Genomic DNA, 24197 nt, shown 5'->3' with positions numbered 1-24197 from the left:
AACAAGAAAAGTGCCTTGGAAAAACAATCCTGGACCGAAGGGGCCACAACGAAACGAGGAGATGAAAGGAAAGCGAGCACTCTGTCCAAAGACCAGGACGGCTCAGGCGACGCATGAGCAGGCCGGAGGTGAAACAATGCACGAGACAGCTTGCGAAACGGCGCAGACATAACATCGATACCGAAAGCAAGCTGAAGCGGCTCCGCCAGCGCCGCACGATACGAAGCGACAGTGTTAGGCATAAGATGACGGTCCTGAAACAACCACGAGAGGAAGGACAAGACCACCCGAACAGACAAGGAGCTAAGACGACGAAGACGCAAAAAGAAACGGAAGGACCGCCAGGAAACTTCATACTGCCGCCGAGAAGAAGCCCTCAGGTGGGACACCAACAAGGAGGCCACCTATCATCATAGAGATGATGATAGACTCGAGTCAAAAAAAAACATACGCGAAGACTCGAGGAGAAGATCGAACCAGCTACGTGACGTACCGGCCCGATCTGCTGAAAGAGGCGGAGCCGCAGGAAAACCCTCGGGTTCGGACACCGAGCAACCAGCGCCTGAAACCAAGGCTGGGCCGGCCACCAAGGGGCCAGAAGGACAACTCTTCCCCGGTAAGTCTCTAAGCGAGTCAGGACCTGGAGCAACAGCCGAACCGGGGGAAAGAGGTACAGGAACCCCCACCTCGACCAGTCGAGCCGAAAGGCATCGACCCCGACGGCCTCGCAATCGGGGAAGGGCGCCTTATAAACTGGAAGACGCCGCGACCACGCCGACGCGAAGAGGTCCACCTCGGGGCGCCCGAACGTCTGGCAAAGCCAACGGAAGGACTCGTCGTCGACCGTCCACTCCGTGGAGAGGGGAACGAAGCGAGACAGGGCGTCGGCCAAGACGTTGGACACGCCCCGTACGTGAACCGCCAGGAGAGCCAAACCCCGAGAACTCAGCAGACGAGTCACCCGAAGCGACCAACCCCAAAGAGACAAGGACCGCATCGAACCCCCGCGGTTCAGGCAATGAACCACCGGAGAGCAGTCCGAATGGAGCCGAATCGTCGATCCGCGGGCCACCCGAATCCTCCCCAGAGCAAACCACACTGCCGCGAACTCCCGCACCGTACTGTGAGCTCGACGGAAGGACGGATCCCAACGCCCCTGGCCGGCCTGGTGAGCACTGGTCACAAAACCCCAGCCGAGAGACGACGCATCCGTGTACACATCGAGCGAGGGCTCGGGTAGGTGCCAAGGCACTGAACCCCGAAAAACCCGAAGAGGAAGCCGGTGACGCAGCAACCGACGCAAGTCCCCCGGGGGTTGAACTCTGCGATCGCGAGAGAGGCGGAAGGGGGAACCCCGAAGGAACCAGAACAGCCGTCGAAGCCAAACCCGACCCGGCGGGTAGACCACCATCGCGAAGTTCAGGCTCCCGCACAGCCCCTCGAGCAACCGCCGGGTGACCCGAAGGCCCTCCAGAAACAGACGAAGGCGGGACCGCAGCCGCAGGAGAGACTCCGGAGGGAGAGACAAGGAGGCGGTTCGAGAGTCCCACACGAGACTCAGCCAAGTCCGAACCTGAGAGGGAACCAGATGGGACTTCCTCCAGTTCACCAAGAACCCGAACCCGGCGAGCTGGGAAAGAACCAAAACCCTGGCTAGCAAGCAAGCTGACTGGCTGGGAGCCCAAACCAGCCAGTCGTCGAGGTAGGCCAACACCCGAACACCTAGGAGACGCAAACGAGCCACCACAACCCGTGTAAGGCGTGTGAACACGCGAGGTGCCAGGTTCAACCCGAACGGGAGACAACGAAAGCGGTAACTCAGACGCCCCACTACAAAACCGAGCCAGTCCCTGAACCGCGGATGAATCGGGACATGCCAAGAAGCGTCCCGGAGGTCCAGGGACACCATCCAAGCTCCCGGCTCCAAGAGGAGCCGAACCTGAGACAGCGTAGTCATCCGAAAGGAGGGGCAATGAACCCAGGGGTTCAGACGGGACAAGTCCAGAATGAACCGCAGGTCCGCGCAGTCCCGTTTCGGAACCGGAAACAGATGGGAAACCCATCTGAGGGACGACGTCGTTTCGACGACGCCCAAGCGTACCCACTCCAAGACGACTCGACAGAGCGCAGGGGAAGAAGCCTGCCCTGCCAGCCCCGACCCCCCAAAGGGGGGAGGGGCCACCCAACGCCACCGCAGGCCGCGAGACACGACCCGAAAGGCCCACGAATCGTGGGACCAGGCGCGGGCGAACAGCGCAAGCCGCCCCCCCATCGCCCCATCAAAGGGGCAAACCGCGAAAGGGCCGGCGACCCTTACGAGACCCAGAACCCCGCACAGCGCGAACACCGCGCCGATCAGACGAGGGAGGGTCCGCAGGAGGAGCCAACCCCAAACCTGACACCAGAGGCCTACCACGACGAGAGGAACCCCGAGCCCTGGCACGACCTTTCCGGGAAGACCCACCCCGGGACCCCCGGAAAACCAACAAGTCCGACATCGGACGACAAGCCGCCGACGCAGCCTGAGTAAACTGCGCCACAGCCGACTCCCCAAACAGGAGAGGACAAAAAGGTGAAGAACGCCTAAGAGCCAGAGCCCAAGCAGATTCCACGGAGGAACCCAGCACCGCCTGCCGACACGCGAGACGGGAAGCATAGAACAGGGAAACCGCATCCCGCAAAATCGGCGTGAACAGCTTCAACAAGGCAGCCGACGAAAGCGCAGCCGAGGACAAGGTGCCGGACCCCGGGACTGACCCAAGCGTCCCCACATCCTCCACGAGCCAATCCGAAGACAGCTCCAGGAGGGAAAAGAACCGCAAGGCCGAACACAAAAGGCCCCGAGCGCGCAAGTCCTCCGCCACGAGCGCCGCCGAAAGGGAGGGAACCTGCACATGGAGCTGAATAACGCCCACATCGCGGGGAAGGGCAGGGGCAAACAAGCACTCATTCAGGTACGCAAGTTCACCCTCCAGGAAAACCTGAAGCACCGTGGAAGCTTCCCGCCACTCCAGCGTGCGGGAACGACAAAGAATGCCAGGAATCCAGACCAAACAAGGGGCAGTCTGCTAGCCAGGACGACTCCGGAACCTTGTAACGGAGCCAGAAAGGGAACGAAGTCCCAAACCTGAACGTGGACGGATCCATTTCCGAGGCATAATCCGGGTCACGCAGGAGGTAAGCTGCAAAGGCCGCTCGCACCACACCAGGTTGGATGCGATAAGCCGAAAACCTCCGGAAGAACGGAACCGACGTACCCGGGGGAACACGGAACCGTACCCGGGGAGGGGCCGACACCAAATCCAACTCGTACGCAGAGGGGGGGAAAGAAAACCCCACTCCTTGTAACAATAAGCCCCGCTCAGTGGGAAGAAAAACCCAGGCGGGGTCCAGCGGGGCCCAAGGCCCCCAAGTCAGCCCCTCCCCAGCCTCGAGGTCCGTCACCACAGGACCCGAGGCCGAGTCCTCTCCCCAAGCCCCGACCCCACAAGACAAGGACGGAGCAGCCGGAAAAGCTGGAGGAAGGGGGGCCCACTGGTCAGACCCTGAAGCTTCGGCCGGGAGACAAGACTCTAATGCCTCTGCCACCCCCCCGGAAGGGGCAACCCCCGAAGCTGCCCGAGTCTCGAGATCAAGTAACCCCTGCTCCGACCCCGAAACCCTCAGACGCTTCGGGGCCGGAAGCAGGGGCGGGGGACCAGAACGAACAGAAGGGGAAGGACGAGGAGGTGCGGACTGAACCAGGATCGAAGCGACCCCCACCCCCAAGTCCGGGTCTCGAAAGGGCAAAGCGGGGCAGCCCCGGGGCATCCGGGGAAGCAACCAACCGAGCGCGTTGCAACAGACGAAACCTAGACTGCAACGCACGTGCCGCCTGTACCCGAATAGAATCATCAGAGGATTGGGTAAATTGAGGCACAAGCAAGCAGCAACACTCACAGGACTCAGGGTCGAAAGTATCACCGACCCATCAGGCAGCGTGGCAGAGGCAAAAACAATGAGGGTCACCCTGAGACAAGGGGACCGAGCAACCCTCAAACTCGCACACAGCGAGTGGGGACTCCGGGGTCACATCCATCGGACCCACGCGCCCCCTAGGGGATTCCCAGGGTCCTGAGCGTTTACTTTAAGAGGACTCGCGCTCAGGTAGTCCCAGGCAGGGTGCTGCAAACCGGCGCCCAAAACTACCAAGCAAACTTCTAAAGCTGAACCCCAGGGACGTGTACACTCACGGGGACCTAGCAGGGGGCGCCACCGAGGAGAACAGTGGAAGGGCAAAAACAAACTGAATAAAATGACAGAACCCCCCACCAGGCAAAAACAAAAAGAAAAACAAAACCCCGCAAGAGGACAGCGAACCCCAAGGAACAGAGCCGGCCGCGATGTCGGGAATTACAAGCTGAGCAGCACCCTGCGCCCCTACCAGTGCAAACTGCCTCTTACCTGCCGGTAACAAGGGAGAACAGAACACCCAAGAGCCCAACAGGCGGCCGAAAAACCGAAAGGTAAAACGGACCAGCAGAGACAGACCCCGAGGAGCCTGTGAAAGGTGGCCCCAAGCCCCAAGGGCAGTACTTACAGGGCACCTAGGGAAGGCAGCCCTAGGCGCATGCAGCCCGAGTACTGAAGATAACTCCTGGCTCTCGCACCCACAAAACTAACACCACACTCAAAGCACAGTGCAGTAGCGACACCGGAGCCAGAGCACACGACCATCGCCTATAGCATCAGCCTCAAGAACTGAGGTGTGGGTAGCCGGCGCGGGGGGTCTGGGGCTTCCCCTTCCCCCTCCCGGGGAGGGGGGAGCTGCGCAGACAGCGGCGCGGCAGTGTGTGACGTCACACTAGTTTGCTTGTTTTCGGTTGGGGAGTTCTATCCACTAGTTCGGTTTTAGGTAGCAATTTTAACCAGAATAGGGGTTTGTTTTGGGGCGCTTACCTTTCTGGGTGCCTGTTCCGGTCGATGGCAGACATAGAATGCTTCCAACTACACGGGGGCTTCTATAGGCCATTGCTCCCCTTGCCTCTCTGAGGGGGCCCGGTTCTGGCCGTGGTCCCCGGTAGGCCTAAGAACTCCATACACATGACTGATGCCAAAGTCTGACATTAGCATATCAGCCTGGGATAGCTCCGGGGAGCCGACGGGGCTCCCCCCAGAAATACATTAGCATAAATTACTCACCACATTACCTCTAAATATTATAAAAAAATTAGCTAAATGAGCTTGTACAGCAAGCTGAATTACAGGATACTGTACTATGAAAAAATATTCTTAAGAAGGCTTTATTATCCCTTTTTCCATTTGTTGCAATGTTGTTTTGATACTAATTTTACAATAGAATGCCTACTTATTATACCAAAAAATATGAGACGTTTTAGTAATATAATTTGTAATGCAATCTTAATATAAAAGCAGTGTTTAATGTAATGAAACGCCATTTGCCTGAGGCTCCCCGGAGCTATCCAGGCTGATATGCTAATGTCAGACTTTGGCATCAGTCATGTGTATGGAGTTCTGTGGGCCTACCGGGGACCACAAGCCAGAACCTGGCCCCCCTCAGAAGAGGCACGACGAGCAATGGTCTATAGAAACCCACGTGTGGTTGGAAGCATTCTATGTCTGCCATTGACCAGGTCAGGCACCCAGAAAGGTAAGCATCCCAAAACAAACCCTTATTCTGGTGAAAATTGCTACGAAAAGCCGAACAAGTGGATAGAACTCCCCAAACAGAAACTGGCAAACAAGTATGACGTTACACGTCGTTGCGCTACTGTCTGCGCAGTTCCCCCTCCCCGGTAGGTGGAAGGGGGAGCCCCAGACCCCCGCGGCGGCAATCCACCTCTCAGTTCTGAGGCTGAACATCAACACATGCGAAAAACTGCCGACCAGGGGGAAGGAGGGTTGCCAGGGAGCCTCCGGGTCTCGCCCAGAAAATGGAGTTTCATTACATTCAACACTGGATTTCTGGGAGGTGCCCCGTCGGCTCCCCGGAGCTACCTACCCAAAGACGAAAACAAGAGGGACCTAACCCGGGAGGCGAAAGACGCACACACCCTAACGCGAAGCGGAGACAAAAACAGCAGGGTGAAGCACCGGAAGAAGAAGAGTACTCAGTACACAGGGGGCAAGAACCAAGAAAGACCCTCCCCCACCAGGCAGGCAAACAAAAAGAAAAAGAAAACCCCACAAGAGGACAGCATACCCAAGTGGAACAGAGCCGGCCACTATGATTGGTGAAAACAAGCTGCACAGTACACTGTGTAAACTGCCCCCCTGCCCTCAGGCGAACAAGGGAGACAGAACCCCCCAAGCACACAAAGGGCAACCGAAAACCAAGTAGTAAATGGTCTAGCAGAGGCAGGACCCAAGGAACTTGTGGAAGGTGGCCCCAAGGGCAGTACTTACTGGGCACCTAGGGAATCACTCTTGGCTCACGCACCACCTAGAAGACAGTCACCACACACAGGCACAGTGCTGAAACAACCACTGGAGCCAGAGCACACGACAATTGCCTATAGTATCAGCCTCAGAACTGAGAGGTAGATTGCCGGCCCGAGAGTCTGGGGCTCCCCCTTCCCCCTACTGGGGAGGGGAAAGCTGCACAGACAGCAACGCGGCGACGTGTGACGTCATATTCGTTTGCCCGTTTCTGTTTGGGGAGTTCTATCCACTTGTTCAGCTTTTCATCGCAATTTTCACTAGAATAGGGGTTTGTTTTGGGATGCTTACCTTTCTGGGTGCCTGACCCAGTCGATGGCAGACATAGAACGCTTCCAATGACACAGGGGGTTTCTATAGGCCATTGCTCCTCATGCCTCTTCTGAGGGGGCTAGGTTCTGGCTCGTGGTCCCCGGTAGGCCCACAGAACTCCATACACATGACTGATGCCAAAGTCTGACATTAGCATATCAGCCTGGATAGCTCCAGGGAGCCGCCGGGGTTCCCCCTCCCCAGAAAAAATATATTATATTATTCCCACATACTATTTATGTCATCAGATATAAAGAAAATCTAAACTTTATTAACAAAAATATTTGTAACCAAGATAAAAGGGACATGATAAGAGCATTAAACCAGTAGACTCTTGCAATGTTTACTCACCAAGTTCACACTTGAGATTACTGTCAATGGGAAGAACCTGTTCAATGCTAAGATCAATTGCACTGTGAACTGGTACACGGGCAGTTTGGAAGATAAGCAATGCCTGCTCGCCCCCTTGCTTCCCTTCCTCAATGACCTCGATCAGCGCTATGACGCGAGTTGTCTTGATGAACTCTTGCACGAGTCCTGCTTCAACTACCTGGGGTATTTTGTTAAGGGATATGCTACTAGTGCTGGACAATACCAAAATAACAGTCTGGAGCAGTTGGTTTCCAATAGGGCAAATTTGTAAGACACTAAATATTGAATAAATTGGGTTTCAATAAATCATCAGAACAGTAACATTAATATTTATAGTAAGTATTCAATAGAAAAGAATAGGCGAGTTCAAGTGAGTTATGGAAGAAGGCATGTCTGACCTACAGCCTAGGTTACAAGAACATGGGAAGTTTGACTGATCTGTAGCTTGATTATAACGACATGTTAGGTGTGACTGACCTGTACCACACCTAACTTTCTAACTAGTTAGAAATACAAGTTAGGTGTGACTAGCCTGTAACCTGATTACAATGACATGTTAGATGATGCTAAACTACTAGGTGTACTTTTAACTAATGCTTTATAAACATTTCTAAACTAAATGTGTAACATCAATTCAACGAAATGATCAGTACCAGGTCAAGGCACTGGGCCGCGGGAACGCTAAGCCTCAAAATCATCGCAAGGTACTGTAACCACAAGGTAAGGTGCCTCCAGGTGGTCACAAAACTGAAATAGTAATTAATTATAGAAGGGGCTAGGTAAGCCCAGTGGAAAGTGTTTCAGACATCACTTAACACAAGCACTGCTAAACACGTAACATTTCCCTGATTTGTTTTAATGATTCCCACATTAATAAATATTCTATTCCCTAATATTTCTTATTATTATGTGCAAATAATGCAGGGCTTGTAAGAGAAAGAACCAAGTCATGCTACCTGACATCAGTGCCAGTCTCCAATAATGTCTTGCTAAAGCAATTGGAAGAAAAATCATGAACAACATGTGTTAATAGCCATTCAATTTAATTTACCTTTCACTTCATTTAAGGGGAGAGTTAACAAAGGTGTATTTAGTCATTTTTCTCCATCAGCTGGTTAAGGGCAGATGCCACCAAAATATTCCAGCTTCTGATTACTAATGCTCACATATTTGAGTGTCATGACAAACTCAAATATGAATGTAAAGTATGTGTTAGTTATAATTTTCGTGTTAATAAACATTTTGTATATCCAATCTTTAACTTTAAAAAGACAAAGCTTAAATAAATTTATATAGCTCGTTTTTCTATTGGCTAATTTTGTTTGTGACTAAGGTACAGAAGAGCCTTCAAATTTCATTATTTAGGGGACGCAAGGGCACTGAACCCCGAAAACCCCGAAGAGGAAGCCAGCGACGCAAGACCCCCAGAGTACGAACCACATGCTTGTGAGAGAAGCAGAAGGGGCATCCCCGAAGGAACCAGAATGGACTCCGAAGTCAAACCCAACCCAGCAGGTAGACCAACACAGCAAAGTTCAAACTCCCGTACACCTGCTGAGCAACCTCCGAATGACCCGGAACCCCCCGCCCCAGAAACAGCCGAAAGCGAGACCACAGCCTCAGCAATGCCTCCAGAGGGAGAGACATGGAAGCAGTCCGAGAGTCCCAAACAAGACCCAGCCAAGTCCGAACCTGGGACAGAACCAGATGGGACTTCCTCCAGGAACCTGAACCCGGTGAACTGGGAAAGAACCACACCCTTGGCGAGCAGACAAGTGGACCAAATGAGTGCCCACACCAGCCAGTCGTCGAGGTAGACCAGGACCCGAACCCCTATCAGATGCAGATGGATCACCACGACCTGATGCCCTGATGCCTGATGCCCCATCATAAAACCTAACCAGTCCCTGAACCCCAGATGAATAGGAATGTGCCAATATGCATTCTTGAGGTCCAGGGTCACCATCCAGGCACCCGGCTTAAGAAAAAACTGGACCTGAGACAGAGTTGTCATCTGAAAGGAGAAGGAGGAGCAAGGAATCCAGAGGTTTAAATGGGACAAGTCCAGAATGGACCTCAGATCCACACAGTCCCATTTCGGCACTGGAAACGGGCAGGAAACCCACCTGAAGGATGGGGTTGTTTCGACCACGCCTAAGCACACCCACTCCGAGATGACCTGATGAAGCGCATGGGAAGAAGCTTGTCCTGCTAGCCCCGAACCCCCTGAAGGGAAAGGAGCCACTCAACACCACCACAGGCTGGGTGACAACCCAAAATGCCCATGAATGCAAAATACCGCCTTGGAATTCGAGGCCAGAGAAGACGTCCGCCCAGACCACATTAGCGAACGAACTGGAGTGCTAGGTAGCTGGTGCAGGGAGTGGAGGGAAGGGGAGGGGAGGGCTTCGCGGACAAGCAACACGGCAGTGGAGTCTGAAGTTTGCTTGTTTCCTTGGGATTGGAGGGAGTTTTGCCTCGCTTTTCAATTTTTAGTTGTCATTTTCTTACCATGTGGGGTTTGTTTTGTTATGCCTACCTTTCTGGGTGCCTAATCCCAGTCAATGACAGATAAGGAAAACCCCCCAACCACAGGGAGGTTTTCCAGAGCCATTGCTCTCTGCACCTCTCTAAGGGGGCCAGGTTCTGGCTCGTGGTCCCCAGTAGGCTGAACTCCAGAGACTAATGCCCCAGTCTAATGTATCACATATTAGCCTGATAGCTCCAGGGAGCCGTAGGGGCTCCCCACAGAAAAACAGCATTAAATATAATGAAATGCCTTTGTCTGGTATAGCCTAAGTAGTTCCCAGTTGCTTACCACCTGGATAGCTCCACATATATCATGTCACACTAGGCCCATAGAAGTCATTAAAAGCCTACCCGAGACCAAACACCAAAACCTGGTCCCTACACAGAGGTGCAAGGTGCAGGGGATGCTAGATCACCCTCACTGAGAAAGCAGCCACCAAAAAGGTAGAGCAAAGCAAAACAGACACCAGCAAGGCAAATCTAACCAACACAGAACTACTGTATGAGGCACCCAGTAGTTAGGTATAGTTCACCCATTAGTTACCAACTCACAGTCACCCTCACCAGGTGACAGCACACAGCATTTCTGGACAAACCAGATCAACCCATCAGCTATGACCAAACTGAAGAAAATGGGCACAGGGGTTTCCTCTGTTCTGTTCTGCCCTTTCAAAACAAATTGCAGATAAGGTGTGATGGAGGGTTGCCTGGGGTCATTTCAGTATGCAAGACCCTGGGATACTTGGACATTTTGTCACGTATCTTGGAGCCTTCCCTGCCTTACCAGGTGCCCCTGGTTCCTTCTCAGCCATCTATACCTATCCTTTGAACAGCGCTTAAGTAATAAAATCATATACAATTTTAGGAAATTTTAGTACTGTACAGCTTTCTGGTACATGAGTTGGGAAATGTTTAATAAGTTTACTTTCAATATACGTTAGACCTAAACTAGAATATGCATCAGTGGGTATAGTATCCTCATTCAAACATGCATGTAAGCAAAACAGAAAGCCCAAAGACATGCAACAAAATAGAGCCCAGGGGCCGAATTCATCAAGCAGTTACGCGAGTGCTGTATTTACGAACTTGTGTATCTTTTCTCAATCTTTGGTGGCTTTGTTTACATTTATTAAACAGTTTACAAGCATTAAAACTTCCTATTCAAATCTTGTTACTGTTATAAACAGCCTACTAGTACTTTGGAACTCATAAACTATTTAATATAAACAAAGCAGTCAGAGATTGAAAAAAAGACGAACGGGTTCGTAAGTACTTACGTAACTGCTTGATGAATCCAGGTCCAGATACTAAAAGCAATAAATTAAAAAGATTAAAGTTTTGGATGTGTCCAGATATGATGACAGAATTAAAATTAAAATAACAGCTTCTTGCTATTCTGCTGACAAAGTAGATACTGTACTAGCATCTGGTAGTAGTCAGGTAACAACCATATAGGCCAACTTTGCAATTAGCAGAGCAGTACCTGATGGTCACTTTGAAGCCGAGTATCACTTTAACACTTTGCCTGGCCGATAACTCATAATGCATCCTGATATGAATATACTGTACTGTACTCAGTCTGGGCAAGGACCCACACTGTCCCAAATTAAAATATTCATTAAAAATTCATTTTTTTCCAATCATTATGGGACTTGTTTTAAAAAGTGCACCAACGTCTTCCCATTTTTTGTGATAGCCCATGTGGCATCATGGCACCACCACCGCTAGGCCAATTTTTGGGTTTGCTGCAGGTGGCATGCCAGGTTTTTTTTACCTTATTTGCATATATCCCCATAGAGAATTCTACTGCGAACTTGATACCAAAATCAACAACGTAACACAGAAATTGAGATGATAAAGCTGAAAAGAGTATACACATTTTAGTGTGGGTGAGCACTCACAGGAAATGCCAGGCCAACCTTGGGGTGGGCTGGGCCTCGTGTGCCGGGCCAGCCAAAGTGTTAACACTATCGGTAACTTTGGACCAGACTTGCGTCCATTATTTTTCTCCTGAGTCCTAACTTTGGACCGGACTTGCGTCCACTACAAAAAATATTTGTATAAAATTCATTTTTTATCCAATCGACCTCGGGATAGTATCAAAATAAGCGCCTTTAGAATGGGCAAAATTTGATACCAAAATGAAAGATGTAACATGAAACTTCATGTCCGAACACTTACATGATTATAAACAGGCTTTTGGTCAAAATTTTAAAATATTTGTTAAAAATCTATTTATTATGCTATTATGTCGGGACTAGTTTTAAAATGCGCGCCTTTACGTCGCGAACAGTTTGATGCCAAAATGAAAGATGTAACACAAAAATTTGTCAGAACACTGGAAAGATATAAATAATTTTGTGATGATGAGCTTCCAGAATTAAAATTTTTGTTAAAATTCCAGTTATTGCTCTATTATTATGGGACTAGTTTTAAAATACGCGCCTTTTTATTGCGAACAATTTGATACCAAAATGAAAGACGTAACACGAAAATTGATGTTATCAAACTGAACGAGTATACACATTAGGTTGCAATTTACAAATTGGTGCTCGTTCACGGGTAACTTTAGGCTTTTCTGCGGGGAGGCACTCCAAACTTTTGTACATTATATTCATACACATCTGTAGGGAATTTAATTGCGAACACAATGATACCAGAACAAGCAACGTAGCATGAGAATTAAGGTGAGAAAAATGGAACGAGTATGCACATTTTACTGATTTTGTGCGCTCATGGGTAACTTTTGCCGACTTTAGGCTTTGCTGTTAGAAGTCACGCCAGGCTTTTGGACATTATATTTATACACACCTGTAGGGAATTTAATTGCGAACATAATGATACCAAAACCAGCGACTTAGCACGAGAATTAAGGTGAGAAAGCTGAAACGAGTATACACATTTAGGTGTCACCGCTCGCTTGCCCGCACGCTCGCCCGCACGTCGGGTGCATGACCCCTAAGTTGACTGCGTGCCTGTCCGGTGACCGATAGTGTTAAGTGTTGATAAATTTTACCCTTCTGTACATTGCTATGGACTGGACAGAGAAATCTGGCTAATGTATGGTCCTGTCCTCGGGAGAGCTGGACATTATCTAAAACAGCAACTGAGTGGTAGAGAATAGAAAATATTATAGGACATATTTAATTACTTGTATTACCTGGGTGGAATGACTTGGTAAATAAGGCTCCAGTTATTGATATCAAATTCAGTTGTCAGAACGGGAGGAACGGTAAATCAGAGGGCCTTAAATCGAGTGGATATTGAATTTATTTTGTCAAGGAGAGGAAGCCTGTGTATACATGCATGTTAGGCTTGTATAGAGGTCCCCTCACTACAGAATAAACTACTGACCTTCCCCAGGTTGTAAACTTGCAGCAATTGATTAACCCCTGGATACCTATTTACTGCTAGGTGAACAGAGGCACTAGGTTAAAGGAAACACGATGAAAAAGAAGAAGCATGGCCCTCTTCTTGAAACTACAAAGAGATAACAAAATACAGTGGAACCTCGAGTGACGACCACCTCAAGTGACGACCATTTTGGGTAACGAACGCCCCAATTGCCGACAATTTGTCTTGTTAGGCGACCGCTCGTTTGAATAACGTCAATACCACATGGTGGGGTCTGGGACTGCTTCTCGCACATTTTTGGACGCCTCCGATGATGCAAATAAATTATTTTTCTTTGTGTACAGATGCTATTGATGCTGGGATGTTGCAAAGCATTGACTTTTTGTAGAAAAACGAAATGAACTTTTTTAAAGAAAGAACAAATGTCAAAAAGGTTCGTTCAGTGTTTGTCAGGTAGGCTGCTCCATGTTTCTTATAAAAAAAATGAAAAAAAAAAAAAATTGAAAAACAGAACAAATGTCAAGAAGGTTTGTTTGGTGTTCTGCAGGTAGGCTGCTCTATGTTTCTTGAATAAAAAATAAATACAAAAAATAAAACAGTTGAAACAATTTGAAAAACGGACAAATGCCATAAAGGTTCGTTCAGTGTTTGTCGGGTAGGTTGCTCCATTATTGAGAAATAAATGAAAAATACAAAACAAATGGAACACATTTGAAACACAGAAAGATCGTCATAATGGAGCAGCCTACCCGACAAACACTGAACGAACCTTTATGGCATTTGACCATTTTTCAAATTGTTTCAATCTTTTTTTTTTATTTTTCAATTTTTTTTATTTAAGAATCATGGAGCAGCCTACCTGCCGAACACCGAACGAACCTTTTTGACATTTGTTCTGTTTTCCAAATTCTTCATTTTCTTTTTTTAATTTTTTTTCAGAAACATGGAGCAGCCTACGTGACAAACACCTAACGAACCTTTTGCTATACTAATAATGAAAAAAAAATTTAACAAATTTAAAGAAAGAAAAATGTCATAAAGGTTTGTTCAGTGTATGTAAAGTAGGCTGCTTTATTATTTAAAACATCGAATATCATATTGATGTTTTTCGGTGGTAGAACAGATTAATTCAATTTCCATTATTGTCAATAGAAACATTCATTTTGCATGACATCCGTTTCACATGATGATCACAGCGCTGGAACGGATTAAATTCGTTATTCGAGGTTCCACTGTACTGTAGTTGAAAATGCACACAAAAGCATGCATGCACACATGATCAAACGCCCGAAATAGAGTTTCATGCCCGAAACGCTTTGCGTAATAGTGGCTTTAGGCATTGTATGTACTAGCTCTACCTATAAGTCAAACAATTCTTGTAAATATTTATTGTATGTATGTACCTTACCTAAATAAAATTGTTGTATTGTAAACTTAACAGATTGAAATGAAAATATTTACCAATATACAAAGTGTGTATTTCACAACACAGTACAGTACATATGTTGTATTGTACCTATCACAATTTTACTGTGCAATATGAGGTTCATCAGTGGGAAGGCGTTAAATATATATAGTTTTTCAACATCACTGACACTTTCTATTCACAAAAATTCCCTCCCCCTCCCCTACACAAACCTAATTCTGTACTGTGACCTGTTCTCTGTGTAGTCCTTCCATTTCCTTAATTTATTGGTTCCCTACCAATCATAGTACTGTACTACCATGTGCTTCACTTTTGTGTATTCTCCTTGTAATTATACCATCCATCTGACTCCCTACATGTCGAAAACATCAACCATAATGGTACATTATTATCTCGCTGTACTTTTTCTACAATTCATATACTAGACCTTCTCTAACAACATTCATATACAAGTATAGTACTTCACATTTACCTATTCCTTGTCATGTACTAATACATAAACTTGAAGAACAGTCTGCAGTATTGCAGACTACAATAGTCTATACTTCAAGATTTATCTCAGTTCATGTCATTGACTCCCATGGTTATAAGACCCAGAAGGAGCATATGGTCACATAGTCGCTACAATACATCATATGTCTAGTAATATCCATTAATCAGTTAAGATTAATATGCACCGATATTAAAGAAATTTTAACATGTATATGAGCTTTCTTTCCTATACTTTAAATAAGTATAAGATGAGGCTTATAATTCCATTTCCCTTTATCATGTACTGTATATCCAAAACTGCCATCAAAAACAATGTTCAAGAAATGAACTCTCCATGTACAGTACTGTACTGTACTGTAAATTCTACACACAAGAATTCAGCGATTGTGGTTCGCACAATCTGTCATACTAGTGCGTTACACAAAACCATTCAGACATTGCCCAAACACTATCAAAAGCAAACAAGCAAACAAATATTAAAATTAAGAGAACGGAACCAAAGCAAAAACTCCTTGCGTGAGGCAAGAGTAGACAACGGAGTGCAAGATAAGGATACAGCAGTGAGCTTGTGCCCTGTGTGCAGCTTCTCTTGTACATGTGGTGCAAGCTCCATGACTGATGCTATGCTGCTACTACACTCACCACTCCTTTACATCTGGCAAAAAAAAATAAATAAATAAAATGTATAAATATATATTCTGTACACTGTACTGTATTTGCAAGACATTACATTTTTACTTTTTATTCAGATTGCATTCCAGCAGTACTGTAGTTTAAAAAATTATACAGTACTGAATTATCTTTATTTATTCACAGTGTTTTAACTATTTTAATCGAAATGCAGTACATTCACTCAGCATCATTCTCATCAATTTGATGAATGCCTTGTGCTGTAGGCACATCAAAAAATTATATATAATACCATATATATGTCATACCTAATAGCCAGAACTGCACTACTTGACCTAGTATGCATGGCAATTTGCCTAACAAGCAGAGATATTTTCATTATTTTCAAATATTTCTTTCCAAGTATGGTTACTTCAATTAATATTATTATATTATATTAACAACATAAATTACTAACTTAATTATATTATGTTAGGTAAGGTAGGTTAAGTTAGGGTTGATCAAATTTCTATGCAAGTTTTAACTCAAATTAAACAAAAAAATCATCTATATTATAATGGAAAGCTTAATCATTCCATAAAAAACTGAAAATTAAAATATTTCAGAAAAATTCAGCTTGTTAGGCAATTTAGCTTATTAGGTCCAACATGTATAGTACAGTACATATACACACACACACACACACACATTCATATATATATACATATGAGTACTGTATACAGATTTTTAAACTACAGTACAGAATTAACAAAACTTACCGATATTTTCTAAATTTTAGTCAAGCCAGATTAATATTCTAATCAAAGCTGCAATTTAAATCTGCAAGACCATTTAATCATGCAAGGTACAGTATTTAATTCATACAATTCTGAGGAACACAAAAGTACATGTCAGTAGTGAATAAGAACTTTAAACAAATGAAAATGAGCCAAGGGATGCTCAAAGCTACCTGGCGACCCTGGGTCACGGTAGTCAGCCACAACGTAACAGAGGAACGCATGAAGAACAAACTTGTCCACAAGAAAACAATGTCCCAGAGAAGTTTGTCAGAGCATGAAAAACAAGCAGGGGAGACCCTCCTCAAGAACAAGATCACCACAACCTCGACCAATCAGTGACAAACACTGTTGTTGAGCAGAGAAGTACACAGTGGAGTAGGCCCTTATGACACTACAGTGGAAAAGAAAACCAAAATTACCACATGACCTTGGGACACCACTGAAACGCTCAGGTAATTTGCGACCCAGCGGGTTGAAAGCCACTCAAACAATGTCCGACTATGCCACCACCAAAGCATACCATAGTAGGGGCTGGCATGGCAGAACCCACTAATTGCCAGACCTATGTGAGAGCCAAGCAAGTCACATAAGTGCCAGACCAACTGAGCTGAGGTGGATATGTGGGCCTGTGGGCCATTCCAAGTAACAGCCTGTTGGACCAAGCTCTCACAAGTCAAGCAAGGTCCCAGGCTGGGCTTGGAGAGTAGACGAACTCCCAGAACCCCATCCAAGTACAATCCAGGTACAGCACTGCTGCTGGACAAATGGGTGGACCGGCACTTACCCGGATGACCAAGTAAGTTCACCCAGGAATTTCTACCTCACACACAAGCCTGAGAACTGCAGGCACCAGAATGCCCCAGAGCTGGAACTGGAGCCAACACTACAGAGAAATACTTGGCAAAGTGGCTGTATACACACACCTGCCATTGTTAAAAACCCTTAAAACCCCATCTGTGATGAGAGAACACAGTAGCAAAAAAGAGGGAGAACAACCAAGCAGATGCCTAAATAAAAACAAATGGCAAACTAGCATGAACAATGAACTGCATAGGAGTCCAGATGTTCGACCTCAGAGTGTGGAACGAACAGCCTGAGAATGCCAACCGCAGTAGCAAAAGCAGACCAGGCTGAGGATGAGGGACACCCAAAAAGGAACCAAGACCTGTCTGGAACTAACTGGAAAACACCTCTTACACCTCCCAGAATGCTTAAGGTAATTGAGGCATCTGGATGTAGGGTTGCCAAGCCCTGCTACATAGGACAAGATAGGAAGAAACATAGTCCTACTGCAGCCATAAAGGACTCTCGATGAAGACAAAAGGTTGTATGCTGACCGGGATGAAGCTGAGACCTTACACCACAGCCAGGACATGAAATTGGGCCTGTACTCATAGAAAACATCATAAACTTCATACACAAAGATGGTTGGGTTGACTGTGTCTTATTTGGCCTAAAAAAACCAGCGTTGAATGTAATGAAACGCCATTTTCTGGGTGAGACCCGGAGGCTCCCCGGAGCTTTACCGGCTGATATGCTAATGTCAGACTTTGGCATCAGTCATGTGTATGGAGTTCTAGGGCCTACCGGGGACCACGAGCCAGAACCTGGCCCCCTCAGAGAGGCAAGGGGAGCAATGGCCTATAGAAACCCCCGTGTGGTTGGAAGCATTCTATGTCTGCCATCGACCGGGTCAAGCATCCAGAAAGGTAAGCATTCCAAAACAAACCCCTATTCTGGTGAAAATTGCTACCTAAGCCGAACTAGTGAATAGAACTCTTCAACAGAAAACACGGAAACTAGTATGACGTCATACGTCACCGCGCCGCTGTCTGCGCAGCTCCCCCCTCCCCGGGAGGGGGAAGGGGGAGCCCCAGACCTCCCACGCCGGCTATCCACCCATCAGTTCTGAGGCTGGATGTCAAAACACGCGAAAAACGCCGACCGGAGGGAGGGAGGGTTGCCGGGGAGCCTCCGGGTCTCACCCAGAAAATGGCGTTTCATTACATTCAACGCTGGTTTTCTGGGGGGAGCCCCGTCGGCTCCCCGGAGCTAACTACCCACAGAGGAAGGTCAAAGGGACAAAACCGGGAGGCGGACACCACGCACCCCCCAAGGAGGCGAGACAACCGGCAGCAAACGCCAACCCAAGGCGCCACAGCCCCGAAAATCCCGGGAACAACACGAGAACCACGAGCAGCAAGGCCCCTGCACGAACACCAAAAATCCATGCCCGAAAGACTGCAAGGCCACGTCGCCCAGACGGCAGCGAGAGCAGCGAAGCCACGAACGCCACAGGCATGAGGGAAGAACACAGGCAGCTTAGCCGCAAAAACACGGCTGACCACCCGGGACACCATCACCCGCGAACCGGGAAGAACAGAACCGGATCAACGCAAAACGCGCTCCGGACCCAAACGCCGTGGCACGCAAACAACAGCAGAGGGCCGCCACTGAACACAAAAACGACACACCCCCGGCCCGACCAACAAAGCACCAACAAACCCTGGACCCCTCCAGAATGCAGCAGCCCCACCCCGCGCCAGAAAAGATGGAGACTGCTGCCATCAAACAACCAAAACGCTAAAACCGAAGGAGCAAGAAAACACAGCGAACCGACCCCCAGAGGCAAAGGCCCAAAGGAAAGAGCCGACGAAAAAACACACCGGAACCGAAGGGGCACTACCAACCGAGGAGAAGACAGAGCACGCTGACCAGAGACCAGGATGGTGCAAGCGGCGCACGAACAGGCCGGAGGTGAAATGACGCACAAGACAGCTGACTAACGGTGCAGAAGCAACACCAAGACCGAAAGCAAGCTGAAGCGGCTCCGCCTGCGCCGCACGAAAAGAGGCGACAGTATGTGGCAAGACGACGGCCCCCAACCCCCACTAGAAAACCAAGCCGAGAGTAAACCAAGCCAACAAGAAGGACCCACCGAAGAAGGGACAGGAAAAGGAAGGACCGCCAAAATACCCCATACTGCCGCCAAGAAAGCACGCAGGTGGGACACCTACCACGAAGCCACCCGACCACCAACCGGAGGCGAGACCACGAGGCAGAACATAAGCAGCCCCGACAAGGCCCCCCCGAGCCCAGGAAAAAGGCGGAGCCGCGAGAAGATCTCGGGCGCGACCACCGAAACCCAGGCGGCACAAGGAGATGGAACGTCTGCCGAACAGAAAAACTCCGAAGCATGCAAGCCCGCCAGGAGTTCAGAAACGACGGGTCCGACGCGAGACATCGCAAGAACCCCCCCCAAAAAAATAAAACAACAACCGGCAGGGCAAGCTAGGAAAACCAAAGAAGGCGGAAGGGTCGCCGCCAGAACAGGACCCGAACCAAGGGGCACGAACAACTGCAACAGACCGAGACAAAGAAGCACATCACAGGACACAGGCTGACCAACGCCTAAGAACACACGCAGAACATTCCTGCTGCAGAAGAGGCAGGAAGAAAGAGCAGAAGCACAAAAAAAAAAAAAAAAAAAAAAAAAAAAAAAAAAACCAGGAGAACAACCAGGGGTGGACAATCAGGCAGGGACAAAAACCCCACGCAATCCCCAGGCACAAAACGGCAGCAAAGCGCCACTCCACAACCGGACACAGGAACAAGGACACGCCACCGTGAAACACGGTACCAATGCTCACGTGCAGCAGCAGCAGCAACAGGCACCACTGCAACATGCAACATGTAAATAGCAACTCCCCTCTGCAAAGGCAGAGAACGGAGCAGGCAGACCCCAGACAGGGCCAACGGAGACACGACAAAACCCTGCAGGCCCAGAAACCTGCACCAGGCGACCGACGGCGGAGAAACCCCGCTCGATACCTGCTGGATGAGGTACTGGGAGCTCTTTTACACCTCAAGCCCGGCCCAAGGTCAGGCCAGACCGGCCAGAGGATGGCCCACCAGGCAGCTGCTAGGAGCAGTCCACCGGCCCACATACCCCCACAACCAGGACGGGCCGGAACTGCCATACGAAAACAGGCCAGTGCGCCCTGGAAGTCCACGGACGAACCAGCAAGAAATACTCAGAACACAAGGGACACAAGGGGCAAGAACGAAGGCAGACCCCCCCACCAGGTATATAAACAAAAGAAAAAGAAAACCCCGCAAGAGGACAGCGTACCCAAGCGGAACAGAGCCGGCCGCTATGATTGGTAAAGACAAGCTGCACAGTACCCCGCGCCCCACCAGTGCAAACACTGCCCCTTACTCTAAGGCGAACAAGGGAGACAGAACACCCGAGCACACAAAGAGCGGCCGAAAACCAAGCGGTAAACGGCCAAGCAGGGGCAGGACCCAAGGAACTTGTGGAAGGTGGCCCCAAGCCCCAAGGGCAGTACTTACAGGGCACCTAGGGAAGGGAACCCTAGGCGCATGCAGCCCGAGTACTGAAGAATCACACCCGGCTCACGCACCACCTAGAAAACAGACACCACACTCTAGGTACAGTGCTGAAACAACCACTGGAGCCGGAGCACATAACCATTGCCTATAGCATCAGCCGAAGAACTGATGGGTGGATAGCCGGCGTGGGAGGTCTGGGGCTCCCCCTTCCCCCTCCCGGGGAGGGGGGAGCTGCGCAGACAGCGGCGCGGTGACGTATGACGTCATACTAGTTTCCGTGTTTTCTGTTGAAGAGTTCTATTCACTAGTTCGGCTTAGGTAGCAATTTTCACCAGAATAGGGATTTGTTTTGGAATGCTTACCTTTCTGGATGCTTGACCCGGTCGATGGCAGACATAGAATGCTTCCAACCACACGGGGGTTTCTATAGGCCATTGCTCCCCTTGCCTCTCTGAGGGGGCCAGGTTCTGGCTCGTGGTCCCCGGTAGGCCCTAGAACTCCATACACATGACTGATGCCAAAGTCTGACATTAGCATATCAGCCGGTAAAGCTCCGGGGAGCCGACGGGGCTCCCCCCAGAAAAGGCCGTAATTAGCCAGGCTTTTGGAGTTTATATGCATTTAGTGCTGCAGAGAATTCTATTGCGAACACAATGATACCAAATTTAATCTCGTAGGACGAGAATTAAGGTGACAAAGTTGAAGAGAGTATACACTTTTCAGAATTTACGCGCTCTCCCGTGACACCCTGGGTCCCATATCGCACAGTTGAAGGGTGGCGCGCGGGGTACGCCAAAGCGTTAAGAACATTATAAGAGGAGCATATGCATTGCTTTCCACCTTCAGACTTGTTTTTAATTACATGGATGGTGAAATACTAAAGAAACTGTTCATGACTTTTGCGAGACCAAAATTGGAATAGAGGCTAGAGGTGTTAAATATGCCAAAACTAGAAGATAGAAGAAAAAGAGGTGATATGATCACCATTTACAAAATAATAACAGGAATCGACCAAATTGACAAAGAGAAATTCCTGAAACTAGCAACTTAAAGAACAAGAGGACACAGATTCAATCTAAGGAAACAAAGATGCCGAAAAAATATTAGAAAGTTTTCTTTTGCAAAGAGTGGTAGACGGTTGGAACAAGTTAAGCGAGCAAGTGGTTGAAGCCAAAACCGTCAGTAGTTTCAAAGCGTTATATGACATAGAGTACTGGGAAAACGAGACACCATGAGCATAGCTCTTATCCTGTAAAACTACACTTAGGCAAATATATACCCAGTTTTGGGTAAATATATACCCAAAGCAGCATATACAGAGGTAAGTCTGCCAAGCCATACTTGAAGAACGACTAGACAACAAACCAACACAGGGGAACAAACACAAGTCACAAACTGGAACCCGGAAATGCACATGAAGAGAAATTCAATCCGTACTGATATTTGGAACAAGAGAACACATCCAGCCAGAACAACAAACCCTCAATACTAGGAACTAAGCAACAAAGACGATCAAAAGTTAACCCCAGACCCTTCTGTGGCAACTCCAAATCCCTGTGACCTTCTCTTGAGTAGAGGGGCAACAGACTAGGAAGTTAGCCTACATCCCTGTCCCAGTCTGGAAACTCAACAGAGGGAACAGACAGGTTATCTACTAGGAAAGCCCCAAAACCCTAAGCCCATCCCAAACGACAATGGAATCAATCAGAGAGAGTAGACCCACTTGCCTCTATCACATCCCCAGAAGGTGCAGCCCCTCGATGCTGCCTCTTCCACCCATGCCGCTGTCAGAGTCACCAGCAACCAAAATGCAAGCCAAGCTCGGAAAAAATGTAACCGCCCAAAAAGACACATTCATTAAATAAAGCATAAGTAGTACTTGTCAATGAAGAGAAACAGCTATATATGGATTTTGCAGAAAAGATGTGCAATGCAAACACAAACTTGTGAGTCAAAAGGAAAGCATTAACCACTAAAAGCCAGCAGGGAAGCCAAAACTGAAGTCCAGCAATAACAAACAACACACAGCCACAGATGTAAGGCCCCATGAACCCAGCAAAATGCATGACTCAGGCAACAGGAATGCTCATCAGGGTCTAAAATTGCTGGAAAACAGATGGAGAAGTCATAAGCTGGTCAAAAATATATACAAGATAATGTCAAAATCAGGAAGTGCAGCTCACAAAAGTAATTACAATACTACATAGCCATGTAAAGGGGCTTGTACGCTTACCATGAGGGACGAGTGAGCATTTCCATCTGGATCCTTAAACTGCCCCCCTGATATTGGTTTAAATACTGGTTTAAATACTGTCATGTCAGTCCTGAAAGCCCCCTGTCTCCAAAGGAAATATAGGATGGGAGAATCATAGTAATCACAATTGCATTTTACTGGGAGGTTTCGGTGAACTTTACCTGAACCTAATGGGAAGAAGTGAAGCAGTGGTCAGCCTTTTCTCAAGAGAACATCAACAATACACATGCCAGAGTGGCGGGAATGGAAGGCAAAATTCAAGCCAACGGACTGATCCCTGCACTTATTGCCCCATACCACGGGCTGGTATTATACAACTATGAGAATAAGTAACAGCTACAAGATGATGGCTCAACTTTCTGCTACAACACTCTCCAACTTAAAAAATAGTTTCCACTCTATTGAATAGCCATGACCTACTTAAGGACTGAGCTTCCTCCCCACTAACATTCTATGAAGAGATGCTAAAAGGCAATTTCCATATTAAAAGTTTAGCAATAATTTAAATAACATTGTTTACAATTGTAATTACAATCAATTAATGCCTCTAGCCTACTTATTTAATGATCACAAAGAATCAGCTGCTTCACAGAACAAGACTGAGAAGGTAACATGGAGCAAGCACTATGACGTGACAATGTCTAAAATAGCAAAATTTCAAAACTATTTTTTGTCCGAATAATATTACAGCCACGCTACACCTCCCCAGAGAGACATTCACCAAACAAAATCAAACTGTAGCCAGGACATTTATTTATTAAATGATCCAGCTTACCTGTACAGGCCCGTCGCACCTGCCTGCCCTTAGCTACTTGTCAGTCAACCCCTTCTCACCAGGCAACTATTTTTGACATTAAGGAGTGACATTTCTGTGGTAATGTAGCGAGTGCATGAGCTCCGTGGACCTCTTAATAACCCGAAGAGTAACGCCCAAAGTGTTGGTCTTACCAGTGATAATTACAGCACAGCGGTTGAGGCCAGCGCCTGTGAACCAACCTTGTAATCAACGTTCCAATAATACAAGTTTTAACGCCAAAATCGTAATGTTTGCATATAATATCCATTTACGCAAAGTAAGTATTATACTTTTATATTGAGTTTTTTTAACTTTTTTCCAATTGTTTGCCTTTTTCTTGGTTAATGGGCAGACAATTTAATTTTAAAGTCTTTGCTTTCTAAGATGAGTGTGATCCACTGTAAACAAAATTATAATTAGAAAATATATATGATAATGTTGGAAGTAGAGACCTAATTATTT

At 47.6% G+C, this 24197-nt stretch overlaps 1 protein-coding gene across 3 annotated transcripts in view; it reads right to left on the bottom strand.

Annotated features, from left to right (window-relative positions):
* Ocrl (Oculocerebrorenal syndrome of Lowe) overlaps positions 1–23960 on the bottom strand; it is a 117171-nt gene extending 93211 nt beyond the window's left edge. Inside the window, exons 1-3 of one of the 3 annotated variants that reach the window (XM_045754463.2) lie at positions 23888–23960; positions 15480–15578; positions 7102–7300 (exon numbers count right to left, since the gene is read on the bottom strand). In XM_045754463.2, coding sequence (XP_045610419.1) covers positions 7102–7300; positions 15480–15536 — 256 coding nt within the window. In that variant the 5' untranslated portion in view covers positions 15537–15578; positions 23888–23960. Of the gene's footprint in view, positions 1–7100; positions 7301–15479; positions 15579–23714; positions 23868–23887 lie in introns of those variants that run through there. The other 2 variants (XM_045754461.2, XM_045754462.2) reach the window with 2 other exon arrangements.
* Between the last annotated feature and the right edge of the window lie 237 nt (positions 23961–24197).

The sequence above is a fragment of the Procambarus clarkii genome, chromosome 37 (assembly GCF_040958095.1).
Source record: "Procambarus clarkii isolate CNS0578487 chromosome 37, FALCON_Pclarkii_2.0, whole genome shotgun sequence".
Taxonomy (NCBI): Eukaryota; Metazoa; Arthropoda; class Malacostraca; order Decapoda; family Cambaridae; genus Procambarus; species Procambarus clarkii.
Note: the sequence above shows the minus strand (reverse complement) of the source record. Positions and strands in the feature narration are given on the sequence as shown.